This window comes from Ursus arctos, unplaced genomic scaffold (genome assembly GCF_023065955.2).
Source record: "Ursus arctos isolate Adak ecotype North America unplaced genomic scaffold, UrsArc2.0 scaffold_2, whole genome shotgun sequence".
Classification (NCBI taxonomy): domain Eukaryota; kingdom Metazoa; phylum Chordata; class Mammalia; order Carnivora; family Ursidae; genus Ursus; species Ursus arctos.
In genome coordinates this window covers 89,792,361-89,814,689 of record NW_026622874.1, presented here as the reverse complement: position 1 = coordinate 89,814,689, position 22,329 = coordinate 89,792,361, and the positions used below count along the sequence as shown (strand labels likewise).

Sequence of the window (22,329 nt, the reverse complement as noted above, 5' to 3'; positions counted from 1 at the left end):
TATTTTAATAATAATTACTTTGCAAATTGACACAGAAATTCAATCTTGTAATTACTTCAAATAAAATGGTAATTCCACTCACTTCAACATATATTTGTTGATCACCTACTATGTGCCAACTAGTGCTCTAGGCAACTTTTCTACAGTAAATAATTTTATAAATAATTTCTCTAGAGAAAAACCTCTGCCTTTATGAAGTTTATATCCTTGTGAGACACAGAGAATAAACATCAAACTTGATAAATCTGTAAATTCTTTACCAGTGGAGTCCAATAATATGTTCTGAGACGATGCAAATGTTCTCTGTACGATCTAATACAGCAGCCACCAGCCACATGTGACTCGAGCACTTAAAATGTGGTTAGTGTGACTGATGAACAAAATTTTTTATTTAAATTTTCATTGATTACAATATAAAGGGCCACATGTGGCTGTTGGCTCCCACACAGGATATGCATATCTTCAGTGTATTAGAAAGTGATAAGCATAGGGAACAGGAAAGGTAGAGCAGGGTAAAGAAGATCGGGGATCCAAAGAGGAGGAGGCAGCTTTCTCGAAGAAAGGGCAGTCCGGAGAAGCTCACCGCAAAGGTGAGATCTGACCTGAAGGAGATGAGGGTCGAGGCCCAGAGAATCAAGAGGCACTCCAGGCAGTGGACAGCAGAGCAAAGGCCCTAAGGTGGGAGCAGGCTGACATGTTCAAGGAATCTGAGAGACGGGGTAGCCACTGCACGGTTTTGAGAAAGGTGGCATCATCTGAATTTCCTCCTAAATGTCTGGATCAGATTTGCTGCCAAACTGAGAACAAAGGGGCAAAGCAGCTAATCCGGCAAGAGGCTATCGTATAATCTAAGCAAGAAATGATGGCGGCTTCCACTGAGGTGGTGACGGCGGAGGCCGCAGGAAGAGATCGATCTTGAAGATATAATCAATAGGATTTTCTAACGGATGGGATGTAGGATATGACAGAAAGAGAGGCAACTGATCATTTCTACAAGCTTTTGGCCAGAGCAACAGAGCTGCCCCCAACTGAGACAAACAAAAGTCTTTGAGGGTAACAGGTTTTGCAGGTAAGGAATTTGTGCTCAATTTGAGAATGGTAAAGTTTGATATGTCTGTTACACATGTGTGAATGAGTGTCCAGTGTTCAAGCCTGGATTCTGGAAGAACGGACTGGGGGGAAATAAACATTTTGGCAAACAGATGGTACTTCTATTCCGGGTCTGGATAAGACTGCCAGGGCAGTGAGTGCAGACAGAGAAGTGAACTGACTGCTAGAACACTCGCATGGCTAGGGAAAGGAAAAGGGGTCATTAGAGGACACGACCAAGGAGCAGCCAGGGAAGGAGGAAAACGCAAAAGCAAAGGATCAGCAGGCATCCTCTCTGAGAGCCTGAACTAAAAACACCAACTTGCCCATTGAGACAATGACAAAAACAAAAAACCAAGACAAAAATGTCCCATGGGTAAATCTCCTAAAAGGATTTCAAAATTATCCTAATTTTCTCAAAAGTAAGGTAGTGAGAAGAATACATAAAATCGTGGTTCTCTCCTTCATAAAAAGCACGTTTGTATTTCGTGCTCACTGCCAGAGGCTATTATACTGATCTTTCCCAAAACAAGGCCCTTAGGGACCCAATCAATCTCCTGCCTTCCTTCACTGCCCTCAAGGAAATAGGTCAGAAAAGAAGACATCCTCTAAATTTCTAATAGAAAGAAGCCCCAGAGCAGAAAGGCAGTCCAGGGAACAGCAAACACTACATTTCAGTAACAAATCTACAGAGATATTTTCCACATGGGGAGTGTCTGTCTGTCTGTCTCTCTCTCTATTCTCATGCTTCCCTAAACCTTACCCCCTTCACTACTAAACTCAGCTTTGTTGTTCTGATTTTTTTCTTCTTTAAGCAAGTTTCTGATATTTCTCTTATCCTGAATAGCTTCCGGATCCTGGACAATCACTACAGTCATCAGATTAACTATGGAGCATACTTTATCTCACTCAAAGATGCCAAAGCAGAAACTTACGATGCCGGAAGTGTTATCCTTCTGTCGTAGCAATAAAACCAAGTAATACAAAATAAAACATGATCTATTGCTCAGCATAGGGTATTCATGCCTATTTCTAAAGTGTGGGTCAATCAGACATAAAATATTCTCTTCTTTCTTCTCATAACATTTAAAGTCCCCAGCCAAAGATTTTCCTAAGAACCCTCCTGGTTAAACGACACATAAATCTTCGATCTAGTCACTTCCACTGTGAGGTTTCCCATAAATAACCTTCAGAAAACAGTTAGCAGGTGGAGCTCTCTTCCTCACCACCCCCATGTTTCCTTTGGATGTGTACTTCAGCATACCTTGTTTGTGAAAACCATCTGTCCGAGACCCGTATTTTTTTGCATTACTTCATGTCTAACTTAAACTATAGATAAAAAAAAACATCTAGCACAAATGATGTCTTTTTCATCTTTGCACCTTCAGCACTGAGGACGTTCCTGACAAAGAGTGTTTGCTCACTTGACTGCTGAACTGATGGGAAAGTGACCTAAGGAAACCTCCACCCCACTCTGGAACATTTCTCCCTGGTGTGGGGGTGTTTCGAGGGGGACAGGCAGCATTTTGAACAGATGCTGAGCTGCACTGAAATTCTGACCCACTTGTAATCAATATAAAGTTGATTCTGCATGTGTATAAAGGGAAAGCTAATAAAGGTCATGAGGAGAAAGATATTTTAATGATTCAATTAAATAACTGAAGAGACAATAATTGCCCTCAGAATTGAGAACAGAAGCACAAAAGGGAAGCATTTAAAAAAATCAGAATATCTTCAAAATCTGTTCGACGCTGGCCACTTAGCTAAAGCGTGAAACTCAGAGGGACTAAGCGACAATACCCACAGCAAGTCTCCCCCTCCACAAAAACAAAATCATAAAATGACCGAACCAGATCCATGGGAGAGAGAAAGTATTCACCATGGGGTAGAAAGGCACACTAAAAAACAAAGGACTGTAAGCCAGAATAAGAGAAATTATTAATAAGTTAAAACTGAACCTCTAAAGAGAGGATGAAGTTAGGATATCCAGAATATAACCAACTAAGACGGAAATGGCTTTGATTGTTTGAAAACTGCCTATAATGTTCCTAAAGCATTTCTGCTAAACCTGAAATTTGTATTCCCACAGCTAACAATATTGTTAAAATGAAGATTAAGTTACCATTCAAACTCCCCAACACCAAATTAATCTGCAATATACCTAAACCACAGTACTAAGAAATCTATTTCAATGTTAACTAATCAATTTTTTTTCCTATAGGAAAATGCAACCCAAATTCTAACTAAGGAAACCAGTAATACCCCATTCCTTTGGTTTTTAATTTTGTTTTGCTTTTTTTAAGCCACCAGGGGGCACAAGGTAATAGTATCAGTGCTCTAATAGGGACACTCTAATATGGGGGTGGAAGAAAGGGGAACTTTCCTGCAGGGCCTCCAGGAGTAACTACATCACATGAGTTAAGCCACCTCTCCAGATTGATCTCTATTGAGGAGTTCAGATTTGGGGAAGAGAGAAAACAGAGTCCACCAGGGACTGAAATGAAATCTAGAGTTATGTATCTGCATCTTTGGAGCCCACATCTAGGATCCGTGTCAGGACCGCACTCAGGTGAGAGTATGAGGTTCGGAACAAGTAGCATGACTTGTATTAGTCTCACCATCTTTACTCTGAGGCTCACCATTCAGAAAGGAAGGGGACCAGTTTTATTTATACCCTATCCCCTAGGGACGAATAAAAGATAGAACAAAGAGAATTCACTGATTGCAGGAGGCATTCAGGTTCATAAAAAAAAAAGAAAACTTTATAACGTACACCGATAAAGACTGAGTGAAGTTACAAAATCTCATTGCCTGATGAATGTCTACAATAAAATCAACAACCATGCATTTGAATGGTTTAGATTACTTTCTGCTGAGAGCCAAGAAGACAGAAAACATCACCAATATTCCAAAATACTAAAATGCCCTAATTTTGCCCATTATGATATTTTAAAAAGAAAACAACTAACATGCTTGTTGAGGGCAGCAGACTACCACCAGCTTTCTAGAAGAGCTCTGGATTTTTACAAATGATATATTTCATCCTTTAATAAGTAGGGTTTTTTCCTCTTTTAATACTATAGTATCACAGCCAGGTTTAGTATAATTATTATAGCAATAAGACAGATTTTCAAAAAAGTAATATCTTGTTCAAGCTTGGAATGAAATTTAAAAAGCATTAACAAATAGTTACCACGATCAAACACTGAAGACGAAGGCAGTTCTCACTCTTTGTGAAAACATAGACTACAATGAATGAGAGCTCCTTTATGCCCATGTGCCAGCCTGTCAACACCCAGCACAGCTTCCAACAGAAACCCAATTTCTACTACTACTACTTTAAAGAAGAACTGCTCTGGCACCCTGAAGAGTGCCGGTGTACAAAGGTCACCAGTTCCAACTTGAAAACCTTTGTAGAAAATTTACTGTTGATTAAATGAATAGCTGTTGTGCTGACATGGTATCACTGTGTCAAGTCAAGTAATTAAGATGTGAAAAAAGAATCCTTTGGGGGAATTACTAGGGCAAAGTGGATATTCTATAAAAGCTTTTCTTTTTTTTTTTCTTTTTTTTTTAAAGATTTTATTTATTTATTTGACAGAGAGAGAGACAGCCAGCGAGAGAGGGAACACAAGCAGGGGGAGTGGGAGAGCAAGAAGCAGGCTCCCAGTGGAGGAGACTGATACGGGGCTCGATCCCAGGACTCCAGGATCACGCCCCGAGCTGAAGGCAGATGCTTAATGACTAAACCACCCAGGTGCCCCTCTATAAAAGCTTTTCTAAGAATGAAGTTGATAGTCGTTGTTGAATTGGGGGGGGGATCATTCCCTCCCCCTTAGACATTTTAACCCCAATTCAGGATTCACTTGTCCACAGATATGCTCTACTCTTTCTCTCTGCAATCCTTTATCTATCCTCCCCCTATAAGACAACATATATTTTTAAAAACTCTTCTGTTTCTTACACCATGGGAACCTGAAGACAAACCATTTGAGATGCCTGCCGATTAAAGTAAGTACAAGGTTACCAACCAGATACACCTTCTGCACAGGACAAGCCCTTCGAACAAGCCAGGCAGACAACAAAGAACATGTGCTCGCCGAGTTCACCTAACACATGCTCTTAACATGAATACAGTCAGCCCTATGATTTATTCATTACTTATTTCCATTTAAAGTGAATTTGCAAAAATGCTCCTGTCAGAAAAGTAACTGTCAAAACTCAAATTGTCATCCTGTATCAAGGACATCTCAGAATGAAAGAATGAAGGCCTACTCCTCAGGGCTGCTTCCTCCCCACACCAACTGCCTGGGACACAAATCACTCAGGAAGATTGCCAGCTGTCCGGGAAACACGCATCCTCAGTCATCACCCCGTTATTGAAGGGTACGATGGGCTCTTTAAGCACTAAAACAAAACGAACTTACTAGAATATACAGATAAATTTCTGGCATTTGCCCGCTTCTGATGTCACAATCCGTGATAATTAATTTTATGTGTCAATTTGGCTCAACCGCAGCGCCCAGATATGTGTTCAAATATTATTCTGGACATTTCTGTGAGGGTGTCTTTTGGATGAGATTAACATTTAAGTCAGTGAACTCTGAATAAAAGCAGATTGCCCTCTATAAGGCGGATGACTTTCAGCCAATCAGTTGAAGGCTTTAACAGAACAGAGGCGACCTTGCCCAAGCAAGGACGGATTCTGCCAGCAGACTGCCTCTGGATTTGAACTGCAACTCTTCCCTAAACCTCCAGCAACTGGTCTACCCCAAACCTACACAATCATGTGAGCCAGTTCCCTAAATCAATCTCTCTCTCAATCTCTAAACCCACACACGCACGCACGCGCGCACACACACACACACACACACACACACCATCCTATTGACTGTTCCTCTGGAGAACTCTGACCAACACATTATTCAAAAGAAAACAAGACTTCACCTTGAAGTTTTTAAAGAAGGCATATGATTTGTCTGAAGATCAATAATCAATATTAACTAAATCAACAGTGCGTGCTGCTAGTCAGATACCAGATGTGGAAACTTAGGTCTTCACCAGTTTCATATAATTTTCCTAAACACTGATAAGAGACGCTGCTCTATCCACACAAGAGAAAGTAATTTGTTTAAAAAAAAAAAAAAGTGCTTGAGGCTAAAAGTCAAGATACAAATTTAAATATTTTATTAGCATCTTTGCAGATGTACAAAAATTAGCACATACACAGATACACACAAATATGCATGGGTCTGCATTCCTTAGAAAATTCATAAAGAATAAAATAAAGGTATAATTATTGACTGATAATCCTTTTTTTTTTTTTTTAAGATTTTATTTATTTGACAGAGCGAGACACAGCCAGAGAGAGAGGGAACACAAGCAGGAGGAGTAGGAGGGGGAGAAACAGGCTTCCCGCTGAGCAGGGAGCCCGATGCGGGGCTCGATCCCAGAACCCTGGGATCATGACCTGAGCCGAAGGCAGACGCTTAAGGACTGAACCACCCAGGTGCCCCTTGACTGATTATCCTTAATAAGTTATTATTGATTAATCATTATTTGCATTCCCTTTCTCAATTTCTCATAAGAAAAAAGAACAGTAACAAAAAGGACTGAGGTATAATAAGCAATGTATTTGGTCTTTGGCCCTGTTTCCTGGCACAATGCTCCTAAAACCCTTGGGATTTCCTGAGTGAAAGCAGTATCTTTAGTCATTCATAAGGAGCCCCTTCTGAGCACACTAGAGCTAATGAGGCGACTTAGGGCCCCTAACCAGCCTCAGGACAGGGCTGGTCACCAGAGAAACCAAGTGATTAGAGGGTTGGAATTTTTCAACCACACCCACCAATCTCTTGGAAGGGGACGTGGGGCTACATATTAGGCTCCATAGAAACTCCTGAACAGTAAGAGTTGATGAGCTTCCAGGCTGCTGAGTGCCTTCACGTGCCAGGAGGGTGATGGGACGCCAGGTCCTTCGGGACAGAAGCTGCTGTGCTTGCAGACTTTGCCCTATGTTACCTCTTCACCTGGCCATCCATCTGAATCCTCTGTACAACCCTCTATAATAAACAGGGAAGTGTAAATAAATGTCTCTCTGAGTTCTGTGAGCCACTCCAGCAAATTAACCAAATCTGAACAGGAGGTAGTGGGAACCTTCAGTTTATAGCCAGTCAGTCAGAAGCACAGGTAACAACCCCGACTAGAGACTGGGGTCTGACGTGGGGCAGTCTTACAGGACCAAAGCCTTACCCGCGTGCTCAGGCGCTACCTCCAGTAGTGTTAAAACTGAATTAAATTTACAGGACACCCAGCCAGTGTCTCCTGAGAACTGAGAACTACTTGGTGTGTTTAAACACACACACACACACACATACACACACACACACACACACACTTATCAGAAGTACTTTAATCTCAAGAAGCAGTGACCTGACAAATTTCTTCACATAAAAGAATCACCTGATCTTCAAAATGATAATTACTGGGGCGCCTGGGTGGCTCAGTTGTTGAGTGTCTGCCTTAGACTCAGGGCGTGATCCCAGGGTCCTGGGATCGAGCCCCACATCCGGCTCCTCTGCTGGAAGCCTGCTTCTTCCTCTCCCACTCCCCCTGCTTGTGTTCCCTCTCTTGCTGGCTGTCTCTCTGTCAGATAAATAAATAAAATCTTTAAAAAAAAAATGATAATTACTGGGGTCTATAAACACTTCCACATATGAAGTTAACACCACAAGAGTGTCTATATCAACACAACCTTGGTTAAAATTCATGTTTTACCATGAATTTTTGCATAGCAAAGGAAAGGAAAATAGAGGAGAGAAGGACTTCCAAGTGGTAGGTGGAGACAGACAGATGTCACGGGAACCTAACAAATTTCAGTTCAGCATATGCAGCTATCGCTTTACAAAGCCAGCACTTTCTAAGGCCACCATATCTATCTATGGCGATGGGCCTCAAAGTATGGACTCCAGTTCAACAACATCAACACCACCTGCAAAGCTGTAGAAATGCACATCCTTGGGCCCCACCTCTAGACCTACTGAACCACCTCTAGACCTACTGAACCAATCTCTAGAAAAGGAAGCCGGGAATCTTTTTTAACAAGCCTTCCAGATGATTCTGACACACACTAAAGCCTGAGAACCAGTAACCTCCAGTAAAGTCAAACACCTTTAAGTATGAAACAGAACTGAATTAGGAATTTCTAGAAACTGAGTGGCAGAATTTTCACATCACTATGGATCATGTGATACTAATAGAATCCCTCCTTTTTATAAGTCATTTATTCAAAAATGCTTTCCAAATACCACATAACTGATAATATTTAAGATTTCTCCAATGATCTAAACTTTTCTGTCCATTCATTAAGCTGCTTTGTGCTTATCAAGACAGAACAACATCGAAAGTTTTTGGGAAGCATGATGATATACTCCCAGGCAAAACTTACAGGCTGAGTGTACCATATTCTAAATTGCTAAGCTTTGAATTAATTTTTTTTAGTTCTTCCATCATATGGGATATAGAAGTTGTCAGTAAAAACAAAAAGGCCAAAATGTATGTAATATTTCTACAAAGTTTTCACTTCCCTATATGAAAATTTGCCAGTGGGGACAAAATCCTGTCAAAGAGGCAATTTCTCAGCCAGTTTAATTCATGCTAATTAGCATTCCTTTGTAGAGGGTAGATAAATACCTTTAAACTGCTTAATCATGCTCTGATGGTTTTCAATGGCTTCCTTTAAGATCATCTCAGGCTGGTCCATCTTCCACCGCCATTCGGTGCCCACTGGATTGGTGTGGTGCCTGAGAACAAGAGGCAAAAGTTCTAAAGGACTCTGTAATAACGTCTCAGCTAGTCATTCACTATGCAATAGCAGTAAAATCATAAAATCATCGTAGTAAAACCACAATGTCATAAAATCAGGGTTGGTTTCCCCCTAAGAGTTTAGCTATTGATAGCAGGTCATGATATCTAGCAGAGAAGGTCAGATGAAGAAGAGCCTGGCTAAGACTGCGGTTTAATTAGAACAATAAGAAATGTGCAACCTTTTCTTCCATCACCCACCACCAGGCTAACAAGCATCCATTAATGACTGATAGAATATTTCTGGAAGAGTTGCAAAATCACAGTCATTGACCCTCCCTGAGAGGCAGCACAGTGGGAACACCTAAAGTTTAGGATGGATGAGGCACTGAGAAAAAAGCTCTGTCAAACCAGCCCCTATGCCACACTTAAGGTATCCCCTAATGGAATTTTAAGCCAGTGGTACAATGAGGGTGAGCACAGAAACAACACATCTCAACTCAAGCCCAGCTCCTGACTTGATTAACCTAAACTCCAAAAAGAAAGGCCAAGCCAAAAGGAAAGGTGTACTGATTTCCAAACACAAAAAATCACTCACCTCAGTCTCTAACGTAGTAAATAAGTCTCACTTTAAACAACAACAACAAAAAATATGAGGCACAGAAAAACACATTTCCAACAGACAAAGCAATCAGCAGAGCCAAACTCTTGACACAAGTGTTGAAAGTATTTGAAGTGGAATTTTAAAAACAATGATTAATATGTTAAAAGCCCTAATAGAAAAGGTGGGTAGTATGCAAGATCAGATGGGTAAATTCAGCAGAGAGATGGAAATCACAATACACAAAAAGAAATGATAAATATGAAAAAACAGGCTTTCAACAGATTCAGCAGTAACTCGTAACAGCTGGGGAAAGAGTAAAAAAAAGTTGGAGACTGGTGCAAATAAGCCAACGAAAACACTAAGTTTTCTTTTTTAAGTGGAAAAAAAAAAAGGGACACAGCATCCAAGAGCTGTGGGATAACACAAATAGGCCCAAAATACACATATTTACAAGATATGTTAAAGGGAATTGTTCAGACTAAAGAAACATATAATAGATAGGAACCTGAATCTATATAAAGAAATAATGAGCACTGGAAAAGGGGGGGGAGGGAAAAATCATATTTACCTAAAAATAACTGACAGTGTAAGTAAAAAAGAGTAATGATGTACTGTGGGTTTACAACTTATGTAAAACTTACGCCAACAATAGCCAAAGACAGTGGAGGGGAATAAGAAATACACTGTTGTAAAATCCTTACACTATACATGAAGTGGTATATAATTTCAAGGTAGACTCTGGTTAATTGAAGATGTATACTGTAAACCTTAGGAGAATCTCTAAAATATTTTAAAGGTATATAAAGAATAAGCCAAGACTAAGCATAAAATAAAATCATTTAAAATACTGAATTAACATGAGAGCAGGCAGAAAAATAAAAAACACAGAGAAAACAGCAAGATGTAGAATTTAATCAAACCATACCAATAATCACTTTCAATATAAATGGTTTAAACACACCAGTTAAAAGATATTATCAAGTTCAAACACAAGACCTGAAAAAAAAAAAATGGGGTGCCTGGGTGCTCTGTCAGTTAAGGATCTGACTCTTGATTTTGGCTCAGGTCATGATCCCAGCGTCGTGAGATCAAGCCCCACGTCGGGCTCCATGCTCAGCTTGGAGTCTGCTTAGGGATTCTCTCCCTATGCTCCTCCCCCCACTCCCTCTTTCTCTCTTTCTTTCTCTCTCTCTAATAAATAAATAAATCTTAAAACACACACACACAAGACCTGACTATATTGGGCCAGCATTACTCTAATACAAAAACCATATTAAGATGTTACAAAGAGGGGCGCCTGGGTGGCACAGCGGTTAAGCGCCTGCCTTCGGCTCAGGGCGTGATCCCGGCGTTATGGGATCGAGCCCCACATCAGGCTCCTCCGCTATGAGCCTGCTTCTTCCTCTCCCACTCCCCCTGCTTGTGTTCCCTCTCTCGCTGGCTGTCTCTATCTGTGTTAAATAAATAAATAAAATCTTTAAAAAAAAAAAAAAAAGACGTTACAAAGAAAACTACCGACCCATAGAGACAGAAACCTAAACAAACAAATAAACAAACAAAAACCTTAAGCAAACTGAATGCAGGAACATATGAAAAGGAAAATGTGTCACAACCAAGTAGTTTATCCCAGAAATATAAGTCTGTTCAGCATGCAAAAATCAATCACTCTAAGAAGTATCTAATAAAATTCAACACCAAAAAAAGAAAAAATTCAACATCCCTTCATGACAAAAACTCTCAGCAAATTAAAAATGAAAGGGAATTTCTTTCATTTTATGAAGGGGATCCAAAAAAACCCCTCACAGCTAACATCAGACTTAATGGTGAAAGAATGAATGTTTTCCTCTTAATATCTGGAACATTGTAAAAATGTCCCTTCTGACTACTCCTATGCAGCATGTAAGTTCTAATCAGCGAAATGAAGCCAGAAAAGGGAATACTCTCTCTTCACAAATGACATATTTGTCTACATCAAAATTCAAAAGAATCTACAAAAAATAGACTGGAACTAATAAGAACTAGTAAGGGAACCTAACGAGTGTCTAAGATAATATGATCAATACATAAAAATCAACTGTCTTTATTATATACAAGAATGTGTGGTATTGGCCAAAGAGAGACACACAGATCAACAAAACAAATGAAACCAGAAATATACTCAACATATATTATCAACTGAGTTTTGACAAAGGTGCAAAGGCAATTCAAGGGAGAAAGGATAATCCTTTCAATAAATGGTGCTAGAACAACTGGATATCCAAAAGCCAAACCAAAACCAAAAACAAAACAAACAACTTCTGTCCCTACCTTGAACACCATCAGTAATAAGACAAACTGAGAGCATGTACCTTCTAGCAGGTCTGATGAACTGACATCACGGATCCACCAAAAATATCCATAATCTCATTCTAATTATGAAAATATACCAAATACAAATTGAGGAACCTTATCCAAAATACTTGACCAGTATTTTTCAAAAGTGTCAAAACCATAAAAACAAGGAGAACTAAGGAACTGTCACAGGCTGGGAAAGACTAAGGACACATAACAACTAAAGGCAATGTAGGATACTGGACTGGATCCTCAAACAGTTAAAAAAAAAAAACAGTAATAGGGGGAGCCTGGGTGGCTCAGTTGGTTAAGCATTTGCCTTCAGCTCGGGTCATGATCCCGGAATCCTGGGACTGAGCACCACATCCAGTTCCCTGCTCAGCGGAGAGTCTGCTTCTCCCTCTGCCCCCCTACCCCCACTCGTGTGTGCTCTCTCTCTCACTCGCTTGCTCTCAAATAAACAAAATCTTTAAAAAAAAAAAAAACAGTAACGGAAAATCTGGCAAAATCTCAACAGTCTCCAGTTGAATTAATAATATTTTATCTACTGTAATTAACAAGAAATGTTAATTTCTTGGTTGTCATAATTGTCCCATCATAAGGTAAGATACTAACATTACAGGAAGGTGAATGAATATACCAGAACTCTCTATAAGACCTTTGCAACCTGTCACATAAGAAAAGGTTTTCTTTCCTTAAAAGACTAAACCTTGTTGGAAACACAGGAAAGAAGTATTCATATTCACATACTGAAGTATAAATTGATTTAATCTGTGTCCAAAATATATAATAAAAATGCAAAAACATTTGTACAGTGGAATACTAATTACACAGCTATAATAACAAAAAAAGTACACCTATCTTGACGAGCTTTGAGTAATGCATAAAATTGCTGAATCACTTGGGGCACGTGAGTGACTGTCAGTTAAGCCTCTGACTCTTGATTTTGGCTCAGGTCATGATCTCAGGGTTGTGAGATCAAGCCCCGCTACAGGCTCCATGCTGGGTGTAGTGCCTGCTTAAACTCTCTCTCCTTCCTCCTCTGCCCCTCCCCCGCCACGCTCACACTCTAACAAAACAAAACAAAAAAGAATTGGTGAATCATAATATTGTACACATAAAACTAATGTAACTATACGTTCATTGTACTTCAATTTTAAAAAAGAAAAAATTATATTTACAAAAACCAATCTTGACCATGATCTTTTGTTGTTGTTTTTTGATGCTGGACTCCATTTTTTTTTTTTTTTTTTTTTTTGAGAGAGAGAGAGAAAGAGGGAGAGTGCTCAGAGCGGGGACCGTGTACTAAAGGGAGAGGGAGAGACAGATTCTTAAGCAGGCTCCACCTCAGCATGGAGCCCCACACAGGGCTTGATCTCACCACCCTGGCATCACGATCTGAGCTGAAATCAAGAGTCAGACACTTAACCGACTAAGCCACTCAGGTGCCCTTGGACTCTGTATTTTAATGTATTGCTTAGGATTTCACACACATGCTAATGAGTGAAACTGCACTGCAATTTTTGTTTTTCATGCTGATCTTTGGGCTGGTATCAAGGTTACACTAGTTTCTTAAAATTAGTTTACAAGCATCCCCTTTGTCTTTGCTTTCGGGAGAATTCCTTTTCCTTGAATGTTTGCTAGAACTTACTTATAAAACCATCTAGGTCTGGTTTCCTTCTGATAATGGTTTGTAACTACTGATTCCATTACTATAGTGATTACCAAAGTACTCACAAGGACATTCTTCTTGAATTACTTTTGAAAATCTAAACTTTACAAGGAATTTAGAAATTGAGAACAGGCTAATGATTCCCAGGGATTAGGAACAGGGAGGGCAAAGGAGTAGCTATGGCTATCAAGGGGTAACAAGAGGAGCCCTTTGGTGATAGAAAAGATCTGTATTTGGGTTGTGGTGTTAGATACACAATTCTAAATATAGGATAAAATTGTACTGAACTACATACATACACACCACACAAATGAGTAAATTTAAAACTGATGAAATCTGAATAAACTCCATAAATTTTTTTAAATAAATAAATTTACAAGGAAAATGTTTCCAAATTTTCAAATATTCATTTATTAATAAACAAATATTAACTAAACAATTAAATCTTTGAGGCACTATAATTATATATCCTCTTTCATTAGTTAACATTTTTTATTCCCTCTCTTCTTTTTTGATCTCACACATATAATTTTAGATAAAACTTCTACCACTTTCAACTGTATCTGATTGATGATACTGCCACACACCATACCACCTAATCACCAGTTATTTAAGATTTTGTTCTTTAAACCTGCTTATTTGCTATTTATCTTCTACCAGAGCAAAAAGAACACATCAAAAAATTAAGGGGAACAGTTTAAGTTCATTCACCTTAAAACAAACTACAAAGCATATCCCGATCAAAAAATAAAAAACCCAACAGAGTGAAAAGGTAACCTATGAAATGGGCAAAGATATTTACAAACTAGATGTCAGATAAGGGATTAATATCCAAAATATACAGAGAATTCCATTAACTCAACAGCAAAAAATAATAATAGTAACTCAATTTTAAAATGGGCAAAGAACTTGATATTTCTCCAAAGATCTACTAATGACCAACAGGTATATCAAAAGATGTTCAACGGGGCACCTGGGTGGCTCAGTCCTTAAGCATCTGCCTTCGAAGCTCAGGTCATGATCCCAGGGTCCTGGGATCGAGCCCCGCATCGGGCTCCCTGCTCAATGGGAAGCCTGCTTCTCCCTCTCCCACTCCCCCTGCTTCTGTTCCTTCTCTCGCTGTGTCTCTGTCAAGTAAATAAAATCTTTAAGAAAAAAAAAAAAAAAGATGCACAACATCACTAATCATCAGGGAAATGCAAAGCAAAATCACAGTAAGATATCCCCTCATACCCATTGCTATGGCCATTATCAGAAAAAATAATAAAAATAAAATAAAATAACACAGGATGGCAAGCATATGGAGAAATTAGAACCCTTATGCACTATTAGAAATGCAAAATGATGTCGCCACTATGGAAAGCAGTCCGGAAGTTTCTAAAAATAATTTAAAAAAGAATACTATATGATACAGCAATCCCACTTCTGTGTCTTTTTCCAAAAGATTTAAAAACAGAATCTCAAAGAGATACATTCACTCCCATGTTTATTGCAGTATCATTAGCCAAGATGTGTGAATAAAGAAAATGTGGTACATACATACAATGGAATACTATTTAGCCTTATAAAAGAAGGAAATACTGCCATATGTGACAACGTGCATTAACCTGGGGGACATTATGCTAAAATGAAATAAGCTAGCCATAAGAGTACAAATACTGCATGATACCACTTGCATGGAGTTTGTAAGACAGTCAAACACACAGAGGCAGAGAGTAGAATGGTAGTTGCCAGGGGCTAGAGGAGGGGGAACTGGGGAATTGCTATTTAACAAATACAAAGTTTCAGTTATGTTAAGATTCAAGCTCTAGAGAGCGGCTAGACAACATCATGATGAACGATTCTGTATCGTACATACACTTAAAATTTTGTTAGGAGAGCAGATCTCATGTTAGGTGTTCTTACCACAACAATAATAATAATAAAATATTACTTTGGAGCAAAATGATATTACAATCCTACTACATACAGAGAACGAAGAAATTTTTGTGGAACGTACATACCTTAGTAATTACTTTAAAGACAAAAGCCCTTTAACCCCAATGTTCATAGCAGCTTTGTCCACAATAGCTAAACTGTGGAAGGAGCCAAGATGCCCTTCAACAGACGAATGGATTAAGAAGATGTGGTCCATATATACAATGGAATATTACTCAGCCATCAGAAAGAACGATTACCCAACATTTGCAGCAACATGGACGGGACTGGAGGAGATTATGCTAAGTGAAATAAGTCACGCAGAGAAAAACAACTATCATATGGTTTCACTCATTTATGGAACATAAGAAATAGCAGGGGGATCGGTACGAGAAGGAAGGGAAGAATGAAGGGGGGCTAAACAGAAGGGGGAATGAACCACGAGAGACTATGGACTCTGGGAAACAAACTGAGGGTTTCAGAGGGGAGGGGGTGGGGGAATGGGATAAGCTGGTAATGGGTATTAAGAGGGCACGTATCGCATAGAGCACTGGGTGTTATAAGAAAACAATGAATCCTGGAACACTACATCAAAAACTAAGGATGCACTGTATGGTGATTAACATAACATGATAAAAAATTATTATTAATAAAAATAAATAAATGAATGAATAAACTTCAATTGTGATGTTAATCAATTAAAAAAAGGGGCCCTTTAAATGTATTTCTTTCCTGCTTTCCAAACAATGATTTAATTTATCAGATTAAGATCTGGTTCTTTTTTTTTTTTTTAAAGATTTTATTTATTTATTCGACAGGATAGAGACAGCCAGCGAGAGAGGGAACACAAGCAGGGGGAGTGGGAGAGGAAGAAGCAGGCTCATAGCGGAAGAGCCTGATGTGGGGCTCGATCCCATAACGCCGGGATCACGCCCTGAGCCGAAGGCAGACGCTTAACCGCTGTGCCACCCAGGCGCCCCTAAGATCTGGTTCTAAGTCTATATGCACTTGATATGAAAAGATCTCTACAAAGTAGGAGCAAAAAAAAGCAAGATGCAGAAAGCATCCTGCCACTTGTGTGTGTGTATATACAAAGGCATGTACACACACACACTCACAAATCTATTTGCACATGTGTAGCATAGCTCTGAAAACCTAAGTGACGGGAAGACAAGAACGAGAAAAGGACAATTTTCACAGGGTAACCTTTTATATATTTTGAATTTTCACTATATGCAAGGGTGACCTTTCGAACTACATTTAAAATATATTTTAAAAACTTGTGTTTACTACTCAGGCAAAACTTTAACAGCTTTATTGAAATATAATTCACATTACCATAAAATTCCATTTAAAATGTACAATCCAATCGCTTTTAGTATATTCAGGGTTGTGCACCCATCGCTACAAATCAATGTTAGAATATTCTTGTCATTCCCAAAAAGAAATCCTGCTCCCCTTAGTTACCACTCTTCAATCCACACATCCACCCAGGCCCTAAGCAACCACTGATCTACTTCCTGTCTCTACAGGTTTCTCTATTCAAGGCATTTTATAGAAATATGATCATACTACTTATGTTTTTTTGTGACTGGCTTCTTTCACTTAGCGGCATGTTTTCAGGTTCACCATGTTGTACTATGTATCACTACTTCACTGCTTTCTATTTCCAAATAATATTCCATTGGGTGGACATTCTGTTTATCCATTAGTCAGTGGATGAACATCTCACTTCCAATTTAGGAATATTATTACCTTTTCATATGTTTATTGGACATTTGTGTATCCTCTCTGGAGAACTCTATTCAGATCCTTTGCCCATTCTTGTAATCACGTTATTTGTTCAAGACAGATAAAACTCTTAATTTGAAATTTCAAAGTACGAAATTTTCACTTACTTAAACAGAAAACAGGAGACAAACTGGTAAATCTGAGCTATTGTATGCATAGCACTCAACAACTCCTTCTGAAAATTAACAGCACAGTAATATTTTATCTATCTATAACCATCTGCTACCCATATTATCCAAATAAAGGTAGAGAAATTCATTTGGGAAAATTCACATCTGCACATCGCACTGCAGTATAAAGCACTTTCACATGCACCATCTCCCTCAAGCAATTAAGCCTCACTGCAACCACGTAAGGAAGGTATTACTGATTTATTTTACAGTTAGGAAACTGAGGCTCAGAGGCTATTTTTAAGAACCTATAAAATGAAACAAAGATAAATAAAACATTCACAGAAGCATTTAAGTCAATTTTTGTAGGCCTTTTCTAACATGTATTAAACTATTTATAATTGAAATGGATGGTGAATTCTAATCTTAAAGTTAGTGTACCAGTACTTCTTTATCAGAAGCTATGGTAAGTGAAACCTCTCCATTTACTTTTATCTAAAATCTCATTAATGCATTTATTAAGTATATCATTTGCTTTTTTAAAAACTGGGTAGGAGTGCCTGGGTGGTCGGTCAGTTAAGTGTCTGACTCTTGGTTTTGGCTCAGGTCACACGGAGTCTGCTTGAGATTCTCTCTCCCTCTCCCTTTTGCCCCTCCTGCTCATATTCTCTCTCTCTCTCAAATAAATAAAAAAATTTTCAATAAAATTAAAAACTGGGTAAATTTACTGCCTCAGAAACTAAAGGACTGCATTATTGGTTATGAACAAGTAACACAGGAAAGGGGTATTACCCACTAAATCCTATTATTTCCTTTGAATCTTGACCTTCAAAACAACAACACATAAACACACGACTACTTATTTCAAGAATCTTAGGGAGAGATTAGAAGAGGTTCTAAAGGGGCGCCTGGGTGGCACAGCGGTTAAGCGCCTGCCTTCGGCTCAGGGCATGATCCCGGCGTTATGGGATCGAGCCCCACATCAGGCTCCTCCGCTAGGAGCCTGCTTCTTCCTCTCCCACTCCCCCTGATTGTGTTCCCTCTCTCGCTGGCTGTCTCTATCTCTGTCAAATAAATAAATAAAATCTTCAAAAAAAAAAAAAGAAGAGGTTGTAAAATGCAATGCAATGAGAACTAGGACACAAAGGCCTTGAATCTTTCTCCTACAAGCTAAGTATTATGTGATCCAAATGGTTCAGTCCACATACTCACATGGCTTTTGTTTGGCAAATGTTCATCCTATAAAATTTTAAGTTTCATAAGCACAGACTCTCTCACTAAAAAGGAGATATGCTATATCATTTTATTTCAACGCCACCACATTCCAGCAGTCCTCTTGACTGAAAGGGCACCTGTGGACCACTGCACACAGGACTTGTCAACCTCAGCAACACCTGACATTCTGGACTGGATAATTCTTTGTTGTACAGGTCTGTCCTATGCATTGTAAGATGTTTAAGATCATCGCTGACCTCTGCCCACTAGACGCCAGAAACACCTCCCTCAGCTTTAACAATCAAAAATGCTTCCAGACATTGTCAAATGGCCAAGGTTTCCCCACAGAGTAAAAAATAGCACTTTTGCTCCAGTTGAAAACCACTGATTTAACAGGATGTCCAAAGACATACTTTTCAGGTTTGCTTGTTTGTTTTTTACTATATCCCTGGATAACTAGAAAAGGAAATACATGTATTCCCTTTAATAGGAGACGATGAAAATTTAATACAAGATGATGGTATAAGGGCTATATTCTTTCTTAAAAGATCTAATTTTTTATATTATCTGCCAACTGAAGTATGTACAGACAGAACAATAGCGTGGCTGGGATCGGCATCAAAATAGTGAGCACTGGGGCAAATAAAAGGAACATGACTGGCTTTGTGTTGATAAAATGTACACAAAGGTTCACTATACAAATTATTCTATCTATGTTCAAAAAACTCTGTAGTCAAAGTTTTAAAAAAAGGAACTCCACACAGATCTCAGTAGATAAACAATCCGCTGCTGACTGCACCAAAGGATTACAGTTCAAGAAAACAACAGTTAGCTGAATGCCTGTAAAGAAACGCTGGGAGACGGAGTTCTGGGTGAGTCAAAGCACTGAAAAGCACTCACATACACCAGGGAATAAAGAAAGCCTAACACATGCCCAGACAGAATTCATGCTAAGAAAAGCCCTGAGACGACACTAAACTTTCACCAGCAACTGATTTTCAGGCTCAGCACAAACAGGAAATGAAGGCAAAGGCAGAGTTGTCAACAGCCTGGCCAAGCTTTGAAGGAACACCCCAACACACAGTCAATCTGCAAAGACTGGGGAAGGGCTTTTATTCCTCTTTTTTCTTTGGCTCCCTGAGCTCAAGGAAGTCTCTGCCAACATATTCCCTGGCCACTAAAACACAGGCTTCACAGACAATACACAACACAGAACAGAGTCTGTACAAAAATGGTCTAGAAAACTCACTGAGCAAACAACTAAAACCCAGAGCAAGCAACAAAAACAAACCTGAAGAATGGGGAGAATCTGACTGCCAGAGTTAGCACATCATAATATCCAAAATGTCAGTTCTCAATAAAACATTACAAAGCATATGAAGAAACAAGAAAAGTATGACCCATTTACAGAAGAAAATAATAAAAACTATCCCTGAAGTAGCACAAGTATCACACTTACTAGAAAAAGACTAGGTCAATTGTCTTAAACATGCTCAAAGAGCTGAAGGAAACCAAGAAAAATGTCTCAACAAACACAGAATATTAACAGATACAAATGATAAAAAGAAACCAAGTTTTAGAACTAAAAAGTACAGTAACTGAAATGAAAAATTCAGCAGAGGGTTGCAACAGCAAACTGAGCAGGCTTAGAGAAGAAAGAATCAGTAAACTTGAATATATGTCAATCATCCAGTCGGAAGAGCAGGAAAAGAAAAAGTGTGAAGAAAAGTGCACACGGCCTTAAGGACCTGTGTGACACCATCAAGAATATGTGAAGAAATAATGGTTAAAAACTTCCCAAATTAGATAAAAGACATGAATTTACACATCCAACAAGCTCAAGGAACTTAAGCAGAATAAATTCAAAGAGATCCAAATTATAACCAAACTGCTGAAAGACAAAGGATTCAAGAATCTTGAAAAAATAATTCTTCACATACAAAGGATCATCAGTAAGATTAACAGCCAATTTCTCAGCAAAACCATGGAGGTCAAGAGATGGTGGGACAACATATTTAAAATGCTAAAAGAAAAAACAATGTCAATCAAGAGTTCCATATCTGGCAAAACTATTTTTCAAAACTGAAGGAAATACAGGCATTTCCAGATGAAGCAAAGCTGAGGGAATTCATCACTAGTAGATCTGCACTACGAGAAATGGTAAAGGAAGTCCTTTAAGCAGAAATGAAGGGACACTAGACAGATTTGCACCATACAAAGAAATACAGAACATAAAGCTTATTACATAGGCAAATACAAAAAAAAAGTCTGTATTACTGAATTTTTTGAACTCTAGAACTTCTTTTTTTTCCTATATAATTTAAAATACATAAAACAATAATCATAATTCTATGTTAATGAGCACAGAATGCATAAAGTTGTAATCTGTGACAACCCCACAAAGGAGAAGGAATGAAGCTTTCTATGAGCCGAGTTTTTGAATACTGCTGAACCAAAGGTGGTATTTGTTCAAAATAAAGTGAATCCTCATTATTTGCTGATTCCATATTTGTAAAATTACCTACTTGTTAAAATTTATCTGTAACCCCAAAATCAGTACTTGAGGTCAATATTTGTGATCATTCATGGTCACTCACAGAACAGGAAAAAAGTCTGAGTTTAGTACACGCATTCCCAAATGAGGTCAAACAAGACAATGTTCTCTTTGCCTTCTTGTTGAAGTTCTCATACTGCAGTCAATTTAATGTCCCATTTTTTGCATTTTGTGCTTTTTGTTATTTAAAATAGTTCCCAAGCACAGGGCTAAAGTGCTGTGTAGTGTTCTTAAGCACAAGAAGACTATGATGTGCCTTGCAGGGAAAATATGTATGTTAGATAAGCTTCATTCAGGCATGAGTTATATAATGCTGTTGGCCATAAGATCAATGTTAATGAATCAAAAGTATATACAAAATGAGGCCTCTTTATACAGAAACACACATAAAACAAAGTATATACTGATAAAACGGCAAATATGTTGTGACAAGAGGATTCCAAGAACCTAATCCTTTACTTTCCCTAAAAGTCATAGTTTAGTATTTGCTAATATAGCATTCGTGCAACTTCACAGAACTACCACAAATGAAGAAAATTAAATGTAGAGGCTGTAAGTTTAAGAGGTTAGTTTTAATCCCCAGAGGAATAACCATGAAGAAAATAACTAAAAAATGTATAGAAAGGGAAACAATGGAGTCGAATTGTACATAACAAAATATCAAATACAAAAGAAGGCAGTGATAAAGTGTGCAAAACAAATGATATAAAACTTATAAAAACAAAGAGCAAAATGTGAATGGATTAAATTACCTAAATTAAAAGCCAGAGATTGGCAGAATGGATTAAAAAAAAATCCAACAATATGCTGCTTAAGAGATTCACTTAGATCGGAAGACACAAATAGAAGTGAAAGGAAGAAAAACAACATTTAAAGCAAATAGTAACCAAACGGGAGCTGAGGTAGCTATACTCAAAACAGACTTTAAGTCAAAAACCATTAGAAAAGACAAAGAAGAACATTATATATTGATAGACAGGTCAATCCATCAAGAAGATGTTAACAATTATAAGCATATGCATACTTAATAAAAGAGCACCAAAATATATGTAACAAAAATTTATAAGCTAAGAGAAAAATACAGTTCTACATTAATAATCATAAAATTCAAAAACCACATTTTAAATAATGGACAGAACTAGGCAGAAGATCAATAAAGAAACAGTGCAGTTGAACAATATGATAAACCAATAATACCTATGACATATGCAAAACAATACACCCAAAAAAATCAATATACACGTTT

The 22,329-nt window shown here is 38.3% G+C and overlaps 1 protein-coding gene across 4 annotated transcripts in view; it reads right to left on the bottom strand.

Annotated features, from left to right (window-relative positions):
* Positions 1 to 22,329, bottom strand: part of LOC113267757 (S-adenosyl-L-methionine-dependent tRNA 4-demethylwyosine synthase TYW1) — a 226,705-nt gene that overhangs the window by 130,810 nt on the left and 73,566 nt on the right. For all 4 annotated transcript variants that reach the window (XR_008960331.1, XR_007191247.2, XM_026515934.4 and 1 more), the window contains one exon: positions 8,779 to 8,888. Coding sequence is in view for 2 of the 4 variants with exons in the window: in XM_026515934.4 (XP_026371719.3) it covers positions 8,779 to 8,888 (110 nt within the window). In the remaining 2 variants the exon portion in view is untranslated. The remainder of the gene's footprint in view (positions 1 to 8,778; positions 8,889 to 22,329) is intronic.